The sequence below is a fragment of the Tamandua tetradactyla genome, chromosome 26 (assembly GCF_023851605.1).
Source record: "Tamandua tetradactyla isolate mTamTet1 chromosome 26, mTamTet1.pri, whole genome shotgun sequence".
Lineage (NCBI taxonomy): Eukaryota > Metazoa > Chordata > Mammalia > Pilosa > Myrmecophagidae > Tamandua > Tamandua tetradactyla.
In genome coordinates this window covers 643,571-668,088 of record NC_135352.1, presented here as the reverse complement: position 1 = coordinate 668,088, position 24,518 = coordinate 643,571, and the positions used below count along the sequence as shown (strand labels likewise).

The 24,518-nt window shown below is 35.0% G+C and overlaps 1 protein-coding gene across 1 annotated transcript in view; it reads left to right on the top strand.

The window, feature by feature from the left end:
• LOC143669753 (uncharacterized) overlaps window positions 1–24,518 on the top strand; it is a 48,172-nt gene that overhangs the window by 9,721 nt on the left and 13,933 nt on the right. The window contains 2 exon segments of the mRNA XM_077144347.1: window positions 20,338–20,443; window positions 22,187–22,269. Of these exon segments, the coding sequence (XP_077000462.1) occupies window positions 22,258–22,269 (12 nt within the window). The 5' untranslated portion in view covers window positions 20,338–20,443; window positions 22,187–22,257.

The following is a 24,518-nucleotide window of genomic DNA, read 5'->3' as shown; positions in this document are numbered from 1 at the left end:
GATATATTGACATATCATATATGTATACAATGTCTCACAGTAGCATCCCCTCATTGTGCAAGCATTATCACAATCAGTTATAGACCACTTTCATTGCTCCAGAAAGAAAAATGACATATAGATGTATAAAACAGAAAAACCAAATCATCCCATATCCCTTATCTCCTCTATTGTTGACCTCTAATGTTGGTGTGGTATGCCTGTTACTGTTGATGAAATAATAAGGTATTACTGTTAACTCTAGTCCATAGCTGACAAAGGTATTTTCCCCATATATCACTTATATTAACTCTTTATACAAGCATTATATATTTGTACTAGTTCATACAAGAAATTGATTATATTTGTAGGGTTAATTGGTGACTTACTATTTCACTATCAGCCCTTTTCAACCAAATTCACCTACAGTAGAAAACTGTTACTTATAATCCCAATAACAAGCTACCCCTCACCTCTATATTTCCAAACATTTAAGTTCAACCTTGTTAAAAATTCTCTGTGTAATAAGTAATTGTTCCCCTTTCTCTAACTTCTGGCTATTTTTATGTACCATATATTCTATGTTTTAAGACTGAGTTTACATATTCTATTTATGTTTGTAATTGATCCCTTTATCAATATATATAGGGTCTTTCTTTTTCCTCCTAAGAATATTTTACTTTTAGTCTGTTTTGTCTGCTGATTATTTAACCATCCCTACTCTGTTTTGGCTATAATATTCATGGGATATTTTTTCATCCTTTCACTTTTTACTAATTTGTGTCTTTGAATTCATGGTGTGTCACTTGCAAGTAGAATAGAGTTCTCCCACATCACAGGGTTAGAAAGCAAGTGGTGCCCCCACAATGAATAAAATCTGTCCCCAACAATGTATAAAACCTGCAAAAATTTTTTGGTCCTCTACTCATACCAGAGAAGAAGTCTGATTTTTTTTTCTGTTTACAATAACTTATTGGCATTGAAAGATAACACATATTGATATTATATAATACTATACATAAATTTTATCCATTTCTGAGTTGCTAGACAGTTTCTATGTTGTCTAGTGGCCTTCATGTGTCAGCTGCAGCTTCTGCATAACTCCACTAAGGTCCCATTTAATTTCTTAATCTAACCTATCATATATTGAATACATGATGGAGAAAGTCATGATGTAGATGGGATAACTTGAATATTTAAGACATTTACATTTTTTTAATACATGGCCAAGCACTGGGAAATGAACCCAGGACCCTTGCATGGCAGGCAAGAATGCTGCCACTGAGCCATTGCAGTCTGCCCTAAGACAATTACTTTTAAAATAACTCCTGGTAATTCAGGACTTCTGAAAATTTTGGTATTTGGTTTTTGTAAGTCATAATTTTTTGTACATCAATTATTTCATTACTTCCTCCTTTTTAATTGAGTTGATCTTTTTTATTGAACCACTACAGAAATACTTCTCATTTCCTTTTTTGCTTATTTTTCTGGTATTTTCTTTGTGATTATCATGGAGTTTAATTTAACATCCTGTATCTAATAGTCTTTTTGATTTTGATACCAACTTTTTGATTTTGAACATAACTTCAAGATCATCCACAAACTTTGTTCCTGTATTTCTCTATTCACCCTTCTTTATAAAGTACTCGTCCCAAATTATGTGCTTATTCATTTTGAATCTGAAACCATGCATTTTTCATTACTTTAATGTGTTTGACTGTTACATTCTGCATGTGGAGTTGCATACCAAAAATACAACAAAATAGTACTGAAATTTAAAACTACCAGCATAATTCCTTTACTGGAGATCTTTTCAGGTTTCTTTGATCATCTATCTTGTGTCCTTTCCTTTCAGTCTTAAGAACTCACTTTGGTTTTGCTGATAGGACAGATCAAATGGTGCATACTCAGCTTTTGTTTATCTGAGAATATCTTAGTCTTTCCCTCTGTTTTGAAAAATAGCTTCTCTAGATATAAACAGTGTTGCCTTATAATTTTTTTCAGTACTTTATAAATATTTTTTCCAGTGCCTTATGGTGTCCAAGGTTTATTTCTTTTGCTTTTAAAGCACTTTTATGGAGATATATTCACACACCATATTGGTGTATATTCACATACCATACAATCCATCCAAAGTATACAATCAATGGCTCTTACAGTATAATCAACAAGAATTGTGCATTCATCATCACAGGCAATTTTAAAATACTTTCATTCATCCCAAAAGACAATCTGATATATCTTGTAGCCCTTTATTATTGAAACAGCATTGGTGTGGTGTCTATTTTACAGTTCACAAAAGAATATTAAAATATTATTGTTAACTGTAGTTCATAGTTAGTGTGCTGGTTTGAAAGGAAGTATGCCCCCTAGAAAAGCCATGTTTTAATCAAAATATCATTTCATAAAGGTAGAATAATCTCTATTCAATACTGTATGTTTGAAACTGTAATCAGATCATCTCCCTAGATGATGTGATTTAGTCAAGAGTGGTTGTTAAACTGGATTAAGGGACGACATGTCTCCACCCATTTGGGTGGGTCTTGATTTGTTTACTGGAGTCCTATAAAAGAGGAAATATTTTGGTGAATGAGAGATCCAGAGACAGCAGCACCACAAAGCAGAGTCCACCAGCCAGCGATCTTTGGAGATGAAGAAGGAAGACTTCCCGGGGAGCTTCGTGAAACCAGAAGCCAGGAGAGAAAGCTAGCAGATGATGCCGTGTTTGCCATGAGCCCTTCCAGACGAGAGAGAAGACCTGACTGTGTTTTCCATGTGTCTTTCTGGATGAGAGAGAAACCCTGAACTTCATCGGCCATCTTGAACCAAGGTATCTTTCCCTGGATGCCTTAAATTGAACATTTCTATAGATTTGTTCTAATTGGGACCTTTTCTTAGTCTTAGAACTATAAACTAGCAACTCATTAAATTCCCCCTTTTAAAAGCCATTCCATTTCTGGTACATTGCATTCCAGCAGCTAGCAAACTAGAACAGTTTGTTTTAGGTATAGTTTTTCCCAACTATCACCCTATTAGCATCTTGTGATAATGACATACATTTGTACTAGGATGAGGCAGGAATAGTAGAATGAATTAGTTAGTGTTCTTCAATTTTTTAAAGAGTTTAAGCTCAATTGATACTAAATACTTCATGGAATGATTGGTTGCATCCACTTATGAAGCCATCTGGTCTTAAACTCAATCTTGTTTCTTGTAACTGGTCTGTTGAGGTCTTCTGTTTCTTCTAGGGTCATTGTAGGATTCACATAATTTTAGGACTTTTTCCATTTTATCTAAGGTGACAAATTCTTTGGCATACAGTTGTTCTAATATGCTCTTATGCTCCTTTTAATTTCTGTGGGGTCAGTAATAATGTCACCCTTCTCATTTCTGAGTTTTTTGTTTGCAGTCTCCTCTGTTTTTGATTTTTCAGTCTAGTGAAGTTTGTTAATCTTAATGACCCTCTCAACGAACCAACTTTTGCTTTTATTGAGTCTCTATTGTTTTTGGTTCTCTATTTCATTTACTTCTGCCCTAATATTTGTTTCTTTCTTTCTGCTTGCTTTGAGATTAGTTTGGTATCATTTCTCTACTTTCTTCAAGGTGTTTCATTAGTTGTTTATTTTAGTTCTTTCCTACTTTTAATTGTGGGTGTTTAGGGCCACAACTTTCCTTCCTATCACTGCCTTCATTAAATTCCACAAGTTTTGATGTGTTATGTTATCATTTTCATTTGTCTTGAAATATTTATTGATTTCTCTTGCAATTTCTTCTTTGACCCACTTATTTTTTATTGTTTCTAAAACAGAAGAAATTAATGTCACTAGTAAAGAAAAAGCACACAATATGAAAAATAATTTTATGATTTAATTCAATAGAAATTAAGGAATTTCATTTTAGAGTTTTGGAATGTTTACTCTAAGTATGAATAAACAAATATAAATATAACAATTTTAAAATAAATTTCCTTCTCACTGTTTGTAATTCAAACACAAATATTTAGGGTTAGTTCAAAAAAAGAAACAAGTCAAATATTGGGAAAAGTTTCCCCATCTTGATGAAATACTGGAGAATGTCTACAAAACTGACAGGTCACCCAATCATGGTTCATAATATAAACACATACATTTTTTGAAAATATAACAGTAAGAGATGGACAGGAATTCTTGCATGTAGGAGCTATCCATAGATAAATAGCAATGTAGACTGTGATGAAGACATATATTAAGTGAAGGAAGTCAAAGTGAACACATTTCATAGTGGGCTGCAGTATGGAGTCAATAGAAACTATGTGATGAGATGGAGATGAAATATATTACAAAGAACATACCTACCCTCCTGATCTTGAGGAGATGTTACAAACTTTTTAATGCTTCCAAATCATTCAAGTATCCATTCATTCAAAAATATTTTCTACAAAGAAATATTATACAAATTATCAACCGGGAAAATGTAGTGATTTAAGTCCTTAGTGCCTTTAGGATGTGTGAGTGTTCTGATCAGGCTCTCCACCTGAATCTCTTAAAGAGCCAACAAAAGTAGATGTTATACATCCTCAATATCACTTTAATACATAAAAGCATTCATTGTCATGTGAAAGCAGGCTTGTCATTTCCCAGCTCTTCCTCTCTGTGGATAGATGTGCTTAGTGCTGCAGTTCAGTGTTAGGCATCTCTTTGTTTCCACACCGAAACATGTTACCAGAAGCTCTGTTAGTAAAAAAATCAACTATCCACTCACCAGTCATTTGTCTTCCTTTTACTCAATAATGCAGTGTTTTAAAGAGATGTTATTAAGTGGTTCTTCTTAAATCCTAGTAGCAACAATGGGCTTGGTGTTGGCCCAGGTATTAAAGGGAAAAGAATGGACAACTGAACAAAAAAAATTCTTTTTTCCTTTCTGCTTACTTTCTAGCAAAGCACAGATAGAAAAACAGACAAATTCTGTAGAAAAAAAATATCTTTAATATGAATGAAGTAATAAATCAAATTATAAATTACAAATCTACCCTCTTGTATTGGATCATTGTACCAGTTTGAAAAGATGTATGTACCATAGAAAGGTCATGTTTTAATCCTAATCTCATTTTGTAAAGGCAGTCATTTCTTCTAATCCCAATGTAGTACTTTGTGTCAGAAATTTTGATTAGATTATCTCCATAGAAATGTGACTCAAGAGTGGATGTTAAACTGGATTAGGTGGAGACATGTCTCTACCCATTCCAGGTGGGTCTTGATTACTTTACTGGAATCCTATAAGAGAGGAAACATTTGGGAGAAACCTACAGACTCAGAGAGAGAGAGAATGATGACAGAATGCCTCAGAACCATGAAGCAGAGTCCAGTTGCCAGTGACTTTTGGAAATGAAGAAAAATCCCTCCCATGGAGCTGGAGAGGAAGATAACAGATCATGCTATGTCCACCATGTGCCCTTCCAGACAAGAAAGAAACTCTGACTGTGTTCACCATCTGCCTTTCTATTTGAGAAAAGAACTCTGAATTTCATTGGCCTTCTTGAATCAAAATATCCTTCCCAGGATGCTTTAGATTGGACATTTCTATAGACTTGTTTTAATTGGGAAATTTTCTCAGCCTAAAAACTGTGAACATGTAACTTATTAAATTCCCCTTTTTAAAAGCTGTAGATTTTATGGTATATTGCTTTCTGGCAGCTAGCAAATTAGAACAATCATATATCAAAGCAAAACATTTATTGATGTTCAACATCTGATATATCCAAAAATTCAGTAATATTAAAGATAGAATGGAATCCACAAGTATAGAAGAAATTTATACATGAAAGCAGTACATCTGTGGAAAGGTGAATAAATTAAACCAATACTATAGGATAATTTTTGCCTCATTTTGTGAAAAATACCAGTTAAACAATATGCATACTTACCTTATAAAGTTAAAACAAATACAATGAAGATATCATTTGAGGAAAGACATAGAGGGCAATTAAGAGAGAAGGAGAAAATAAATTATTTATATGCAAAAAAATAGAAGAAATATTAATATGCAGACAACTTGCCATAATAGTGCTGTCTGCAGTAAAGATAGTATTCCATCCCTGCATATATCTCTGCACAGTCCATTACAGAAACCACTGCCCACATGTATATAATGAGATCTTAAAATTTGACTGGCACTATTGAGGAGCTTAAATTTTAGTTTTAATTGATGGCATTAACATCAATGTAAATTTAATAGCAAATTGAAGTCTGTACTTACGGTATTGCGCAGCACAGATCTAGAATCTTGGAGGGGACTGTTAAAACTGGTGTTTCTGAGGAGCTGAGCTTTTTGTTTTGTTTGTTTTTTTAAAGTCAATGTAAATTTAACACTAATTCAAATCTAGGGCTTACAGTATTGCACAGTACAGGCATAGAATCTTGGAGGGGAGAGTTAAAATTACTGAAAGAGATTCAAAGCTCAAATGGTAAAAGGACTCATTAAAAATAGGAAATGTAGATAATGAGGTAAAAGTTGCTTTGATACAGCAAATGTCTGAATATAAGCAGGGCTTATGAAAGTATAGGTGAATGTGGTATACTTGCAACTTACTGCTTGGAGAACTCAGATGATCCTCCAAATTTTAAGACACAGGTCAACCAATTTCTCAAAAAGATTTCAGAGGAAAGCACTTTGCTCTTCTCTCTAGTTTCCACACTTTCCAGCTTATTTTCATCATACATAAGCCTATATTTTGCATTCTATTTAAAAACAGTTAATAGATCTAAGAAGGACTATATTCCAGGAGTCACACCCTGATTATAAATATAATAAACCCAGTTAGGGCTTCATTCTGTGGATGCACATTCTTCATCTTGACAGGCTTTGCCAGAAAATTACAAAATTAGAACGCCTATATGATGTTGGATAATATGTATATAAGGCCATTTTGGAGGGCTGGAAAGAGATTTATACATCTCTTAATTCCTTTATAAGTGCTTCTGGCTTGTTATCATGTAAGGAATCATTTTAGTCCTGGAGATAGAGAAAGAAGACAAAGACACTGACTAGATATTCTATAGACAACATGCCATAATTCCCACAAACAAATTTGGAAATATAAATAATTGGAAGATTGTGTTAGTTTGCAAGCTGCTGGAATGCAATATACCAAAAGTGGGACAGCTTTTCAAAAGGGGAATTTAATAAGTTACAAGTTTACAGTTCTAAGTCTATGAAAATGCCCAAATTAAGGTGCTAACAAGAGAGTAGCTTCACTCAAGAAAGGCCAGATTGTCTGGAACACCTGCTGACTGGGACATCATGTGATTGGCAACTGCTGGTCCCTTGCTTCTGGGCTCTGTTGTTTTCAATCTCTACATGCATGGGTTCCTCATTGCTGCTCTGGGGCTGGTTTTCATCTCTTGGCCTTTGTTGGCTTTCTCCAGATTCTCTCTTGCTTAACATCTCACTGCAACATCTGCTGGGCTCCAAGAATCTCCAAACATTTGTCTATATTCTCTGAAGCAACTGTTCTCCAAGCATCTACATCTGCTTTCTCTGTCAGCTCTGAGGTTTCTGTCATTTCTTTCTCTCTCTGCAATATGTTGTCTCTTTTAAAGGACTTCAGTAAACTAATCAAAACCCACCCCAAATGGGCAGTTACATCACCATCTAATAAAAAGGTGACACCCACAATTAGGCATGCTTTGTCTCTGTGAAGATAATTTAATCAAAGTTTGTGCCTTACAGTATTGAATTATATTAGAAGAAATCGTTTCTCCCACAAGATTAGATCGGGATTAAAACATGGCTTTTCTGGGATGTATAATACTTTCAAACTGGTATAAAGATTAATAAATAAGGATGTTTCAGAATGTAAAATGATCTGAACAAAATAAAACAGATTCCTGGGATAAAGAAGGGAGGATGGATGTGGTAGATTAGAAGCCAAATAGCACTCCCTTGATTAAGTTATGAATGTTGTCTGTTCTATCAAAATGGGATGATAATTTTATAATTGCTTTTTGTATTCTTTTGGTTTTGTCTTTGTTTTTATTTTCTTTTTGTTTCATTTTTTATTGTCTACAATTGTTTTTGATAAGTAGAAATTAAGTGAAAATTCTAGCACATAGCATGGTTGTAGTACATAAGTTTATTGCCATTTCATTCACAAGTTTAACATTTGAAAGGAATTCTAGAGCTTTTTTCTTCATTTGGTATTTTTCACTTTTTTACTCTGGTGGGTTTTTTTGCATGATGTGAATATGACAAACAAAAGTTAATTGAAATTTTAATCTGTTAATGTTCATATTCACATGGATACAGTAAAATATGTTTTATGTTCTAAAGTAAATTGGAACATAAAAGATAATCACTTGACTTGTGATTATACCTTTTATTTGATGGAACTGAATCCACATGTCTTCAAATGAACTATTTTGAAATGTATAGTCAGTGGCATTTACTATATTCACAATGTTGTACATTGGCTTTATCTAGTACCAAATCATATTTGTAATCCTCAAAGGAAACCCCATATCTATCTCTATCAAACCCAATTAAACATTAATCTTTCTGTCTCTACGGATTTACCTACACTGGCTATTGCATATAAATAGTCATTAAGATATGTGAACTTTTAGGTCTGCCTTCATTAACTTAGCATGCTTATTTATTTGTTCATTGTTATATGATGTGATTACTTCTTTCCTATTTCTGGCTGAATGGTATTCCATTCTATGGATATAATACATCTTCTATTCTGTTTTATGGAAGAATTTGAAAAGTATTGGTACCAGTTCTTCTTTAAATGTTTTATTGATTTCAAGAGTGAAGATGTCTTGATTTTTTCTTCATGGGGAGGTTTGTGGTTTCTGATTCAAATTCTTTGCTTATTATACTTCTGTTAAAATATTTTATATTTTCTTGAGTCAATTTTTATACTTTGTTTATTTCTAGGAATTTTTTCCATCCACACTATTTTACTTGTTGAATTACAATTATTTATAGGTCCCTCATTCAATCCCTCACTTTAATTTCTCATTTTTTGTTACTGGTGTTTGTCAGTTGAGATAAAGTTTTGGCAATTTTATTGATGTTTCAAAGAATCATGTTTTGGTTTTGTTGATTTTGTCTTTTGTTTTCTCTTTTGCATTCTGTGTTTGTCCACTTTAATCTTTATTAGTTTCTTCTTTCTCATAATTTTGTGCTTAGTCTGCTCTCCTTTTTATAGATCTACACAATGCATAACATATAAAGTTAGAAACTTAATTGGGAATCATTTCTCCTTATTAAAGTAGGGATTTCAAGAGGCAATTTGCTTTGAGCACTGCTTTCTTTTCATCCCACAAAGTTAGTATGTTGTATTATCATTTTCATTCATCTCAATATATTTTGTTATATCCCTTGCAATTGATTTTTCACCCACAACTTGTTAAATGGGTGCATTTAATTTCCACACTGTTATAAATTTTCTGACTTGTGGTTCATTTCATTATTGTTTGGGAATGTACTTTGTGTGTTTCAGTCTTTAAAAATTTTATAGAGTTCTTTTGTAACTAGATATAGGGTCTAATCTTGAGAATATTCCTTGTGAGCTAGAAAAGAATGCATACTTGGCTTCTGTTTTGTGACATGCTCTGTATAGTTCTCCTAGATCTAGGTGGTTTATAGCATTAAGTCCTCTATTACTGATAATAGTCTTACATAGCACAATTAACCCCTCTTTACATTCTTGTCACAACTTACATCTTTATATATTTTGTTCCCAATACATATGCAATTGTCTCTGAGTCCTATTGAGAAAAAGAGGTTTTACATACAAAAAAAATTCATTAATACTAGCAGTCTTAGTTTACCAGAGCTGCCATGACAAATACTGGCTTAAGCAACATGCATTTACTGTCTCACAGTTTTGAAGGCTGGAAGACTAAAGTCAAAGTATCAGCAAGTCCATGCTTTCTGTCATACTTGGTAGAATTGTGGTGATGGAAGTACTTTATCACATGGTGATCTCACTCCCTTCTCTGGCTTCAATGTCTGGTTCTTTCCTTCCCATCTCCATGTTCAATTTTCTTTGCAAACAAAGTATCTCCTATTGGGTTCAAGCCCAAATTCATTCCATTCCACCAAAGAATATCCACAGATCCTATTCACAAATGAGTCCAGACACTGACTTACTTTAGTATATTTGAAGATACCATTTTCAAGTTGGTTTCACCAACATGAGTGTTCACTAAGACCTGAATATTTCCTCTATGCATAGAGCATTCCATCTGAAAAACACACATGTAAAATTAAACACATTTCCCTGTCTTAGCACATTGGTTCAGTTGGAGTATTCCCTTATACTTAGCTAGGCCCTTTAAACAACTACCTTTGTCTTCACTTCCTAATTTTCTGAAGTTTAATCATCACACTGTTGTGGCAACATAGGTTCTTCTTGGTCCTTTTCTGAATGAGCACAAATACTTTCAAAACACATGCTTGGCTTTCTTGATTCCCCTTAAAAACAAGTTTTTCTAAATACTTATTCTCTAAAATAGGCCTCTTCAGTTTTCCTAGACAGGATTTTGATGTGTTTATTATTTACTTCCCTGGGAATCTTTTACCCAGGCAGGAAAGATTTCTCATTCTCATTCTAATGTTTTCAAGGACCATCCTCCGATTTGCCACTGTTTATGCCATGACAGAGTTCTAAGACCAAAGAAAGACAAGAATCTTGCATCTAACCTTCAGGAAATGTCCTGAGAAGTTAAATGAGAAAAGCACAGTTTCTTGAGATCTAAATCTCCCTGCTCCCTCTGGGGAACACTGGAACTAGATGTTGCTGTCTTCAGAATCATCCCACACTTGAGTTGTGGGGTTATAGGGCTAAGTAGAAATGCTTTAAAGTCTCTCCTCATTTGTTACCTTTTTGATTCAGCCTTCAATGGGGTTGCTGTAAATCTGTGCCTATTTGTTACAATAAATACAACTTTTGATAGTTTATGCTTTTTATTCATTGTTTCTGAGGATAGAAGATCCATTGGAGCTTCCTTATCTGATGTCTTTGTTGGTGTTGTGAGCTGCACAATTTCAAGTGAGAATATCACCCATATTAAATCATGGCTTCTAAGACAATGGATTTTAAGGCCTCTGCACATTGACATTATTTGTCTTCCTTTTATTATGATAATTAGAATCCATTGCCAGAGATTCTGATTTAATTGTCCTTGGTTTTGAAATTAACATTTAGAATTTAAACGAATCCAAGATTGTTTGAATAAGCACTAAAATTTGAAAACCACTTCCATAAAAAAGTGGAGACCAAAACACGACCTTGCAACTTTCAGTGTGAGGTACATATGCCCTTTTTTTCACATCTTAAGAGCTTGCTATAAAGGCAATTTCAAAGGGTCCTCCACAAATCTATTAAATCAGGAACTGAATTTTTATAAGATTGCAGAGATTCATGTGATTGTTGAAGCATGAGCAGCATTGGTTCTCAATTGTCTTCAGCTTCCCACACCTATGCAGAAAAGTGAGGATACTGCCACTGTCTCCTTCTGTTCATGTCCAAAGCATCTCTGCTTAGAAGAGAAAATACAGATGGTTGCCAAGAAAACTTAACATGTGTTAGTGAACTTTTGCTGTTCCAAACTGTTTTCCTTCTTTTGGATGTTGGACCAAAATGAAATAGTATTAGGTTGAGATACTGAATAATACAACTACCAATAGTGTAATAAACAAGAATTCCCCCATACCTTATTTCTTCACATCCTCAGCCTTATTTCTGAGAAGTATGTATTTTCAGTTATTTTAAGCCTTGTTGGTATTTTTCAGTTTTTAGTCATCTTGTTTTTAATTTTATCTTTCCAAATTTATACTCATCTTTAGATACCTACATATAATCAAATAATGAATATTTTCATTTACACAGTATACCTGCCCAACTTCTAGCCTGAACCTTATCCCAAAATAATTATATCATGAATCTTGTTAAATGTAATTAGTGTTTATATCATTTTTGAATAGCTATAAAACCTTTATTGCTGTTTTGTAGGGGTTTTTTTCCATTAAAAATTATTCTGGAATCAGCTGTTGTTTTAATATGTCCTTTTCTTCACTTTCATTGCATCTAATCAATTATCATCCCTAATAGGCAAAATAATTGTAAAATTAATCCCAATTCTTTAATTTCAAGCTATAATATATTATATCTAAATTTTTTCACCTGACAATCCTTTTTGGTAGCCCTCTCTATTGTTACTTTACTGCTGAGTTTTGTGGGCCTGCTGGGACCTACATTCAAGTTTACAATTTCTCATGCTTTTGCATATTCTTTCATTCTTCTTTGAATTGGTTGCCCAAATTGAGCAGTCCATGGTCTCACCATTTTTACATTTCTTCCTTTGTAGTAACTTTTTTGCAATAACTTTCTCATCAGTTAGTTGTAAATAGATAGAGAATTGGTTATGACCCTGGATGCCTGACTTTTCTTATTTGATCCTCACTCATTTGGGTAATTTGACTATGTTAGAAAGACAGAAAACCAACAGACTCATTTTCCACTTAGAGTTTCATAAGTCTTCTCTCATGAAGTGTGGATGCTAATATCTGTATTTACATTTATTATCTGTTTATATTTGTCATCTGTGTTTCTTTTCATGTAAACCTCGAATCTTCTGAACATGCCAATATTTCTGAAATAGGGCAATACTTAAACTGTATCCATTTTGACAATCTTCTCCTACATCTTCATTATGATACTAGCCAAGATTTTGTAACATTTTCTCATGGGTCTGACTAGTATATTTTCTTCATATCAGGGTTCAGACCAGGATGCAGTGCCTCTTCAGGAGGGTAGAGTGTTTTGGGTCTCTGGTTGTTCTTGAAGAATTGGATGAGAATTTTTATAAATATATGATACAGTTGCTTAAATTAGGATCATGAGTCTGTCTTTTGCAGTCTCACCCCTGCAGGGATCCACAGCATTGAGACTATCTATCAGGGACACAGATGGGTAGTGATGTGGCAGGAAAGTAGCAGGAGGATTGGAATTGTCATGAAACATTTTCAGTCTCAAAACCACCCATGAGTTCACATAGTTACTGAATTTAGGCCATAAGTGCTCTAATACTATGCCAGTTTACCCATAGAGAGATTTTGATTCCTTGCTTTACCTGAAATGGTGGCCTTAGGGGTCATGTGGTGATATTCAAGCCATGTTTATTCCCAAGCAGTTTGTGTGTACCTGATCTCAGCAGCACATGAATAATCTCACTTGTTCTGTAGGGTGACCACAGGCTCTACTGCATTAGTGACTTGTTCACACAGTCACCTATTCCTGGGATTCCTTATGACAACAATACCCTGCATGGCCTTCTTTTAGATTTTCACCTAGGTTTTTTTTTGTTTTTTTTTTTCACCTAGGTTTTAATTGTTTGAATATTGAAGCCCAACCTTGTTACCTATCAAGAGCCTGACAAAACCTTTGTGTTTCACCAAAGTATGCACCACGAGTAATACATTTTTCTTAACTCTCTTGACCCAAATGTGCTCAGAATGGCAGGTATCAATTCTGCTTATGTAAGGATTGTATATCACATGTGGCATGTGAAAAGTCTCAGAAACTCTGTTGAAAGAATGACAGATATTTTGATTTAGGCATTTGTTTTTTATTAATGCCCATGTTTTGAAAATCATGTTGAGGGAAACCACTTGTAAGTATTTGAGGAACTCTGAAGAAGTCAGTTCCCAGTCAATAAATGCCAGCAATTAGTTAGGCAGTGACTGGGAGCTTGCTGATATAATTTCATTGGTGATTAAACAGAAGCCATCAATGTTCACTGTCACAAACTGAACTGGCGAACACCTGAACTGGTATAGCCAAGGATGGGACAAAAAAAAGAGAAGTGTTTGATCCCAATTGTTGGAGTTTGTCAGGACTTAAGACTATTTTCAGGTTAAAAATCTTTTAGGACATAATCTAAGCCAGAGCAATGACAGTGAATTTTCATAAATAAACAATTATACAAAGCATATTTTTGTCTCATGTGCTTTGGAAACCCATTAAATGAGTTCAAAGATTTTCTATTTTATTAAAATTGTTTCCAGGCTTCATATCTAAAATAATTAAGAATATTGTTTGATTACTTTGTTTAAACTATGACTTCTATTTTGATTATCCCTTTTTAGCTATTTTAATAAACTGTTCAGATTTTTCAATACTGTAGAATTTATCAGGATAATATTGACATTTTCTGAATTCATCATATGAGGTTTTTAATCTTGTTGGAATTATTCTTTCAAGGAATATATCATTGACTTGAAAACCTTTGATACTATTTCAAAGTTTTGAAAAATTATGAGTTTTCCTTTTACTCTTTAAGGATTGTTCTATTGCCTATGATTGAGATATTTTAATCAGTATTCACACATTTCCACATAATTCTGTTCAAACTGAATACAATGTTTTCTAATTTGATGCAATATGTTAGACCCAAACTTCATACTTCTCATAAAGAGTGCCTGACTGATCACTCCCTGAACTCAGAAAAAATTATTTGTCTAAAACTTAAATGATAATTCATTGCAGCTATTATAAATAAACATGTTAATTGAATATCTTTATTGAGCTTACTTAAAAGCACTCTGCAACAACTATTTATTTTACCATTGAGAATAAGAATTTGGTTAAAATACCATCTACATTTTTCAGATGAACAAATTAGTTTTCCTTGGCACAAATAGGTCATATTTAGTGATGCTTGAATTTATCCTGTGGCTGTACAAGCATGAGTTGCATTTGGCCACAGGGACCATGATATTCAGTCCGGGCCTTCAGATACACTCCACCTTAAAGTTCCTTTGCTGTTTAGTAGCATGCCTATTTCTGGTGTATCTTAGCATTAGGTGTCTACCACCTCCTGTAACAACTGCCAATTGTTGATGCCCCCTAAGTGGCATATTGAAGGTTTCCAAGCAGCAATGGCCCTCAGAAACTATTTTTACTGCAGATATAGGCCCTTCTAGATTGAAGTTTCTGGTTCCCAGGAGGAACTTCTTTTACTAAGTTACATTGTAATTATTCCCCTGTATATGAGGCTGTGACACCTGGTTATCTGGGGCATTTCTCAAAAATTTCAGGCAATCCCATTAGGTCTTTCAGGTCAATTCCATTCCCCAGGCTTAATAAATATTCTTTTACATAATTGCCATGTCTGTGAATTTCCACATTCTTGCCATTCCACTCAAATTCAGCAGCTCATTTGAAATCTATTTGAGAAACAAAACAGGTACTTTTGGAGGTAGGTATTTTGAGGCATTAAATTTGAAAGTATTCTTCTGCTGGCATCTCTTCATAGAAGCTGAGACATCATCCTTTATCCCAGTTGACTTCTTTACTTCTAAATTTGTGTTTGATTCTCATCCCTTGCTAAAGTATCATGAATTTTATATCATTATTTATAAATAATATATTTTATCTTAGAATCTACTTCATTTAAAATCTGATCTAGGCTCTTTGAATTTCAACATGTTCTAAAATCTTCCATTCTGAAACTTGATGAGCAGTTAAAACATTTTTGAACTTTTATTTACAGCTGCTGACCTCTAATGTACTTTTCAGTGCATGTTGAGAGCAGAGTCCATACATCAGATTCTCTCCTCATCCTACCCCTCTCACCCTCTCCAATCTGAGTCTTTATTCCCATTAATTCATGGACATCAGTTTTGATGACAGTAATATTTTCATCAATATAGTAGTCTTTTGAGATTTTTCAGCCCTCATCTTATTTCATCCTCAGCAGAATTTGAGTAATTTCTGCTTATGAAATCTTCTTTTTTTCTCCAGACAATTTTGACTGTTCTCACAGGTTAGATTCCCAGAACCTAATATGTAGGATATTTATTTGGAAGTGCTCTTGGGATAAATGTGGTGGAAAGGAGAGGAGAGAAAGAAATCCTGGGCAGAGGGAAAATTGAATCTGCAAAGCAACCTTATTACTGACATGGTCCAGTATATAAGCCATGAACTAGAATGGCCATAACTACATACCCTGGTCTCCATTAATTACCCTGGGAATATGTGACTTTATGGCATGTGTTTTTCTGCAGGTGAGGTAATCCTCAAATAGCCAGACAAATAAAGGACATTGTTAGAGTGTGGATAATATTCAGAATCTGAGCAGGAAATTTTTCACATAAGAAGGATTTTGGTGGACCATTTACATATCCATTCAGTTCATCTATTTTCTCACATGGATCTATCTTTATTCAAGGAGGTGTTCCCCCAGGCCTCTCTTCCTGAAGGAATCTGCAAGAGGAAGTATATTTACACACAATGCTACCATGGCTTCAGGTGTTCTTGGGTCCAATCAATATCCTTCTACCATGTACATTCTAGATTTCCCTCACTACCACATGGCACCTCTTTCAGTCTTAAGTCTTATCCTTGATGGGTCAGATCTCTTTGTCACAATGCCTTGCTCAGGCAGGGTTTGCTAAATTTTCCATTTATTAACAAAGTTTGATAGGAGAATATAGAGAGGTACCTAAGTAAATCATGTAGGTGCCAAACATATTCTTCCTTCCTCATGTAATATAACAGCATACCTTCTTCCCCCTGATCAAATTAATCACTCTTACCAAGATAGGAATCCCTATTCTTGCCTGTCAGGCCCTGATCATAAACAACAAGAAGTACCCAGCAGGGACTAAAGCAGAGTTCAATGGCAGCATTCTTGATCTTATGTCTTTCAAATAAATAATAGAATCAGTTTATCAATGTTGTTAGTGTATTTGGTGTGAATTTTGGGCAGAATTTAATCATACTAATTTGGAACACAACATATTAATATATTGAACCATATTCTTCATGTTTGTTGAACTATATAAATTTTATTGCTCTTTTTTCAAATTGACAAGCAACAATGAATTGCCTCTTTGCCTGTCTTAAACTGTTGGGTGCCTCAGGAAAGAAAATTAGCAGATATCACCAAATGCCTTCCCAGTTGACAGAAACCCTGAACATCATCAGCCCTTTCTTGAGTCAAGAGATCTTTCTCTAGATGCCTTAGTTTGGTCATTTTATGGCCTTGAACAGTAGTCTTGTAAATTAATAAATTATCTTTATAAAATCCAAACCATTTTTGGTATATTGCATTTCTAACACAATTAACAAACTAATCAATAGATCTTTCTCTACATGTCTTAGTTTGGTCATTTTATGGCCTTGAACAGTAGTCTTGTAAATTAATAAAGTATCTCTATAAAATCCAAATTATTTCTGGTATACTGCATTTCTAACACAATTAACAAACTGAAACAGTTATTGGTACAAGAGATGTAGACAGCAGTGGTTTGCAAATGCCAAATATTTTTGAAATGGCTTTTTAAATGGATAAAAGGGGATTCTGGAAGACTTGTGAGGACCTTTATAGAGAGGGCTTACATTGTTTAAAGAGACTGTTGGCAGACATGTGAACTCTAAAGATACTACTGAATAAGGCCTTAGGCAGAAATGGTATATGTGTTATTCCAAACTGGAAGAAAGGTGATCCTTGTTTAAAGTGGCAGAGAATTTCACCAAATTGAGTCCTGGTTGTGAATGGAAGGCAAAATTTAAAAGCCACAGCTAGGATACTTAGCTGAAGAGTTACACAAATGTGGAAAGTATGGCCTTGTTTCTTCTTGCAGGTTATAGTGAAATGTGACAGGAAAGATATAAGCCAAGATTTGAACTCCTGTGTACAAAGAAAGTAGAAATTGATGATCTGGAAAATTCTGTGATTCCAGAAAGAGAGACCCAAGATAATAGTGCCTCATGTGAGGATTTAACTGAACATGAAACTTGTAAGCTACTGCAGAAAAAGCAAGGATTGGAGATGGAATTATCCAGAGAGGATTTGTGGAAAGTCCTATCAACTGATAGGTATGATCCCACTATTCTGCCTAGAAAATCAACAAGAGTTGACTATTGATCAACAAGAATTGTCTTTCCCTAGCCAGTCTGCACTAAAAGAGACAGAAAAGGGACAGATTGAAGGAAAAATAAATTCAAAGCCAGAAGCATGGAAGCTAAGGTCTAAAACCAAGAAAACTCAGGCCAGGAAAGCAGGCCTCCATGCATTTGGAGAGTGAGTTTGCCCTAAAGCAGAGGGCAGGTCTTCTGCCTCAATGTTCAGGAATAGTTTTGGTGACTGTGCTTCAGAAAGGGTGGAGTTCATTCCTTGTAGTTTGGAGAGAGCCTTGCTGCTCCTCTACTTTTTTGAGGGGGTTTAGAGTGTGCTCCAGAGATGGCAGAGAACCCAGGTACTCTCCCAATGCTCATTGAGAGTGGAAACAAGAAAATGGTGCTCTCCCAAGTGTCCCCCAAGGTTGTACCCTTCACCTCAGTGTTTGAAGAGGGCGGTGTTCCTACTCTCTTAGAAAGTGTGTGACAGCTGTTTTCTAAAGCCCTGAGGATAAATGGCTCTCAGACTTTGAAATCTAATGTAGTTTTTCCTGTAGGTTTTTGAAACTGCTTGGGTCAGTGAAATTTGTTTTCCTTGAATTCTTCCCAATGGAAATGATAATGTTGACCATATGACTGTGCCTCTTATAAATGTTGGCAACAGATAACTTGTTCTGAGTTTTACAGGTCCAAAGCCAGGGGAGAATTTTTCCTTGGGACAGACTGCCTATAACTGAATTTGATGAGGTTTTTTTTAACTGGTTCTGACTTTGTATTCCATTTGTATTGTTAGGAAAATGCTTTAAGGCTCTGTGATATTGTAATGGAATGAATGTGTTTTATATATGGGAAGAATATTGTTTTCCTTGGGGTCCAGAGGGTAGGATTTGCTGCTTTGAATTGTTGTATACCCCCCAAAAAACCATGTTCTTTTATCCCAATTCAATATTTTTGGGTGAAATCACTTTTTATGCAATTTTATTGAGATGTATTCAAACAGCATATAATCTATCCAGAGTATACAATTGAAGGCTTACAGTACATCATATCATACATCACTACATTCAATCTTTTAATCATCACATAGTTGTATATTCATCACCATGATTAGTTTTAGAATATCTGCATCACTTCAGAAAAAGAAATGAAAAGAAAAAATCATAAATTCCATACCCTTACCGCCTCCTCATTTACCACTACTCTTACAATCTACCCACATTTTTTACCCCTCATCCCACTCGTTATGTAATTATTTATATCCTTAATTTTTACTCATCTGTTGGGTAGATTATTTTTTATTAAGCTGCATCCATTTTTAAGCCACCCAGTTGTGGGTGGGACTTTTAATTAGGTTGTTTCCATGGAGATGTGGCTCCATACATTCAAGCTGGGTCACCTACTGGAGACTTTTAAGAGAGAACCAATTTAGAAAATGCTTCAGAGTCAACACAGAGAGAAACACTTGTGCAGAAAGAAAATACCCCTTGGGAAGCTCTCTGAAGCCCAGAATCCATTTGAAAGGAGTATCAAGGACAGAAAGCTAGCAGACATAACCATGTGCCTTCCCTGATGAAAGGGAAACCTCAAACCTCCAGCATGGCAGGCAAAAATTCTGCCACTGAGCCACCACTGCACTACTGTAGATTGGCTTTAAAAAAAATTTACAATACCAAATCTTGGCTAAAGTGGAGAGCAACTGAAACTCTCATACCTACTGGTAAAAATGCAAAATTGCACACAAACGGGATAAATCTGATAGTTGAAAAATTAAACATACATGTATCATATATATCATATGACCCAAATTTCCACACCTAGCCACTTATCTTAAAGATATGAAAACCTAGGTTAACAAACAAGTCTGTATACAAATGTTTATAGCAGCCTTATGCATAATTGCCCCAAATTGGGAAATAATCTAAGAATCCTTCAACTGGTGAGTGGCTAAACTCTGGTACATTCATACAATAAAACACCACTCAGCAACACTATACATACAACAAGGATGGATCTCAAATGCATAATGCTGTGAAAGATAAGTCACATTCAAAGTGCCTCATTCTGTATGATTCCATATATATGACACTAGCCTGCCCATGCAAAAAAAAAAGCAAATGAATATATTTTTATTTGAGTATATATTTTTTAGCAAAAATATTTATTTTAAATAGACTACACTAATGTTCACATCCTTAAAAGTGGTGGTTGATTACAAGCCCTTTTATAGATGAAGAATAGTAGAGCCCTTCTACCTGTAGATTCTCCAGAGTACTTACACAGCATAAAAAATCACTAAAGAATGAGTTCTCTGGGAAAAGACATATAGGTTGGTTTGCATATTTTAGGAGGAATTAAAGGATATCTGCATAATTTATGTAATTTGATAATAATGAAGGTGTTAAAGAAAAAATGTTGATTATATGTATCTTTCATCTGAATTAATGAGAGCATGTTTTGGATTATAGATGATCATACTTTCAACTGCATTAAAGGAGAGTCCTCCATGAAAATGTTACCTTTTCCAAACTGATAAAGAACCTCTGAGTGTGGAATTTGATGAAAGCATCATCAGTAAGTACTGATCTACTTGTATTTTTGGCCTATTTGAGCTCTGTTTTATAAGGAAGAGAATTTTAAACAAAAAGGAAAGTCCTTTTACTTTCTAATTATTGAATTTGTCTGCAGGCATTTAGGCCCAGGTTATTTGAGGTCAGGTTAGACTATAATGGACAAATACTTTCTCCAGATTCAAAATTCATTAGTACTTTTCTCAGGGAAACTTGCCTAAAATCATTCAAGGAATAAATTCATGAATTTAGACTAGTAGGAAGCACAGACAAATGAACTAATACAGGAATAATGACAAATTTTATGAGTGACCTGAAGGAAAGGAACTCAGCATTTAAACCTGGTTCAACATCTTAGTCATCTCTGTGTGGAGCAGGGACAAGGCAGGACATGAGAAATATTGTTCTCAGTAAATATATATTGATGTGAATAAGTGTAGGTTATGTTGGACAGTAAACATCAGGTGAGCCAGAAGTTTTTGGGTTGTGGATTCAATTTTATGAAAGTTCTCACATTGGAGGGGAACATGGGCATGGGGCATAACTGAGAACAAACTATATGAAAAGGAGATTTTCACAATAAGGTGCATCATCTGATTACTGAAATGAGAGGTGGCATTCAGGTAATGGTATAAGCCTCAAGGAATTTGAATTGGGAAGCAAGCAGAAAAAGTTTAAACTGTGGCTGTGTCTTTTTCTACCCATGTACTTTTCTAAGATTACAAACCTTAGAAAAGTTTCTGGTTTTCTAAGGTTTCTGAATCTCTTTTCATCTAATTTGTTAAATAGGTAAATCTGCCTTAACCAATATGGTTAATTTAAAGATTAAATAAATGTAATTCTCCAAACACATTTAATACAATGTTGTTTATGTGAATTCAGGAAAAAATGCCTAAGTTAATCTGACTGTTTTCAGAAAATATCATCATTTGTCCATGAAATAATTATATAATATTCACAATGTTAATAAAAATTTAAAACATAGAAGATCTTCCACACCTATAAATTATGAAATGAAAGATGTTACAACTGAAACTATTAATATAATATAAGATGTCAACTGCCATTTTACTAATTTCAAAGTGAGGTATGGGTTTTATTCCAAATCCTTAGTTCTATTTTATTTGAGCCTCCTGAACCTATCAGGATTGTGAGATGTTATGACACGTGTGCATACGTGACTTTTGATGCAAGGGATTTTCAGGAATATATTTGTAATACAGCAGCCATCCATTGATCCCTCAAAGTCGAACAAGTCTTTGATAATAAAATGCACAGTTTCTTGATTATCTCAATCCAGCAGGATGAGATCGTATGTAAGTATTGAGAGAGTGATAGTATTAGACATTTAATGTGGGAGAATCAGAGGATATTTCACAAATATCCTCAGAAGTACAGCCACAAGGCAAAGTAGGACAGGGGTGAGAGTTGAGAAGATGGGGGTAGATATTTCAGAAGCCATACATATTGATAACTGAGAAAATCCACAGTGATTTCTCTGCATGTGGAGACCAATGTTTTGAGTCAGGAAGGGAATGGAAATCTTTGAAAACCATGGGCTGATGAAGATGTAGAACTCAATGATTTTCATCTTATCTGTACAAAGAAGTTATTCTCTTATAGCATATTTCATGTTCCTGCTTATTGGATTGGGGTTATTCCCAGGTGGAGGGCCAGGAGTCATGAGAGTTGTGTCTGGAAGTCAATGATAAGTCCAGAATCTAATAGCTTCTTTCTACATTCTCAGTTTTGCTTACCCAGTGCTTATCTTGTGAATGTAAACCCAGAGGAAGACAATTCTCAGCTGAGCTGTTGACTATGCAACCACTGGTGAGTAAAGAATACTTCTTTTTACTGAAATTAACCGTGTATTTTCAGCAGATGGGCTTAGATTGTGCTAGTTTGAAAGGACTTGTGTGCCCAGAAAAGCCATGCTTGAATCCTAATCAATCTTGTAGGAGCAATGGTTTCTTCTAATCCCTATTCACCACTATAGGTTGGAAACATGATTAGGAAGGTTATCTTCATGGATGTGGTCAATCATTTGTAAGTATTATACTTGGTTAGATGGAGACATGTTTCCACTCATTCTGTATAGATCTTGATTAGTCTAGTGGAATCTTTTAAAAGATGAAGCATTTTGGGTAATGCTTCAGAATGACATAGCCACATGAAGCAGAAAGTCCACCAGCCAGTGACCTTTGGAGATGAAGAAGAAAAATGCCTCCCAAGGAGGTTCATGAAGCAAGAAGTCTGGAGAGAAAGCTAGCAGACACTGCATTTACCATGTGCCCCACCAATTGAGAGAGAAATGCTGAATGTCATGACCTTCTTGAACCAAGATACCTTTATCTGGATGCCTTAGATTGGACATTTCTATAGACTTGTTTTAATTTAGACAATTTCACAGCCTTAAAACTGTAAACTAGCAATTTATTAAATTCTCCTTTTTAAAAGCTGTTCCATCTCTGGGATATTATATTCTGGCAATTAACAAACTAGAACAATATTCTAATCTCATTTAAAAGCTATTCAAGGATCTGAGCTAAATTTTTATTTATCCTGGTCTCTGGAATGGTGATTGCTCAAGTTTGCTGTTTAAATTTCCAACCTGACTAAGGATTAGAAGAAACTGTTGTTATCACAGTAGTGATTAGGATTAAAACATGGTTTTTGCTTTTATAGGGCACATAAATCCTTTCAAACTGGCACATTCCACCCTCTGGCCCCTAAAAAAAGACATGTTTTCCCCATATACCAAATGCATTCATTCCATTACAATGTCAGAGACCTTTAAACTATTTCAATAACATTACAAATACAGTACAAGGTTAAAACCAGTAAAAGTCTCATAAAAGTCAGCTACAGGCATGGACAGTTGTAAGGCAAAATTTTCTTCTGGGTCTGGACTTGTGAAACTCAAACAAGTGTGAAACTCAAACAAGTTATCTGCTACCAACATACATAACATACAAAGGAGAAACAGTCATAGGATATATGTACCCATTATTTCCATAGGGAGGAAGGAACACTTCAGTCACAGGACCCAAGCAGTTTCAAAAACCTGTAGGGAAAATTCCATTAGATTTCAAATCTGAGAGTAATTTATCTTTGAGGCTTTAGAAAGCAGCAGTCCCAACCTTTCTACAGGCCTATGCTTGCCTCTCTGAATTCAACCTTGGGAGACACTGGAGAGACCATCTTTCACTCAGCTCCACCCTCACTAAGCATCAGGGCCACACCCAGGCTCACTGCAAGCTTTAAGGTACACACTCAACCCCTCCATGTGGTGGCAGCCCTACTCTCCTCAATCCCCAAAGAGTGTGCTGCACACTCTCACAGGCCTGAGGCATTACCACTCTTCCACTGCAGTGAGGTGGAAGGCCCATCCTCTTCCTTTTGGGCAAACTCACCCTCTCCACATGCTTGGATGGGTCTACTGTCCTACCCTGAGGCTTCTTGACTTCAGACCTCAACCTCCATGATTCTACCTTTGAAATTATTTTTCCTCCAATGTATCCCTCCTCTGTCCCTCTCTGTTCTGACTGGCAGTGGTTCTTTTTACACAGCTCCTGCAACATTTTCATTGGCTTTCTATAAAATAGTCTCAGATTATGTCCATCAGACATAAGAAGTTTCCACAGATCTGTCTTGGATAACTTCATGTCCAATCCTGGCTTTCTCTGAAATAGCTGGTGGTTTCCACATTTGATTAAATCTTCATGTGGGGCACTATTCTCTGGGGTCCCCCTTTCCAGAAGCTCAGAATTTTCCAGAAAATCAACATCTGGTTTCTGTTTACCCAAAAATTCAGTTTTCAGCTTATCCCTTTCCTTTGCATTTTGCTCTAAGCAGTGAGGAGAAACCAGGTTGCACTTTCCACATTTAATTTGGAAATCTCTTCTACTAAATTACCAAGTTCATGGGTTTTAAAATCTGCCTTCCATCCAAATCCATAGGTCAACTATGTCAAATTATGTGCCATTTTAAAACAAGGATTACTTTCTTTGCTGTTTGCAATAACACATATCTCATTTCTGTCTAAGTTCTTATTAGAAGTATCTTTAGAGTCCACATTT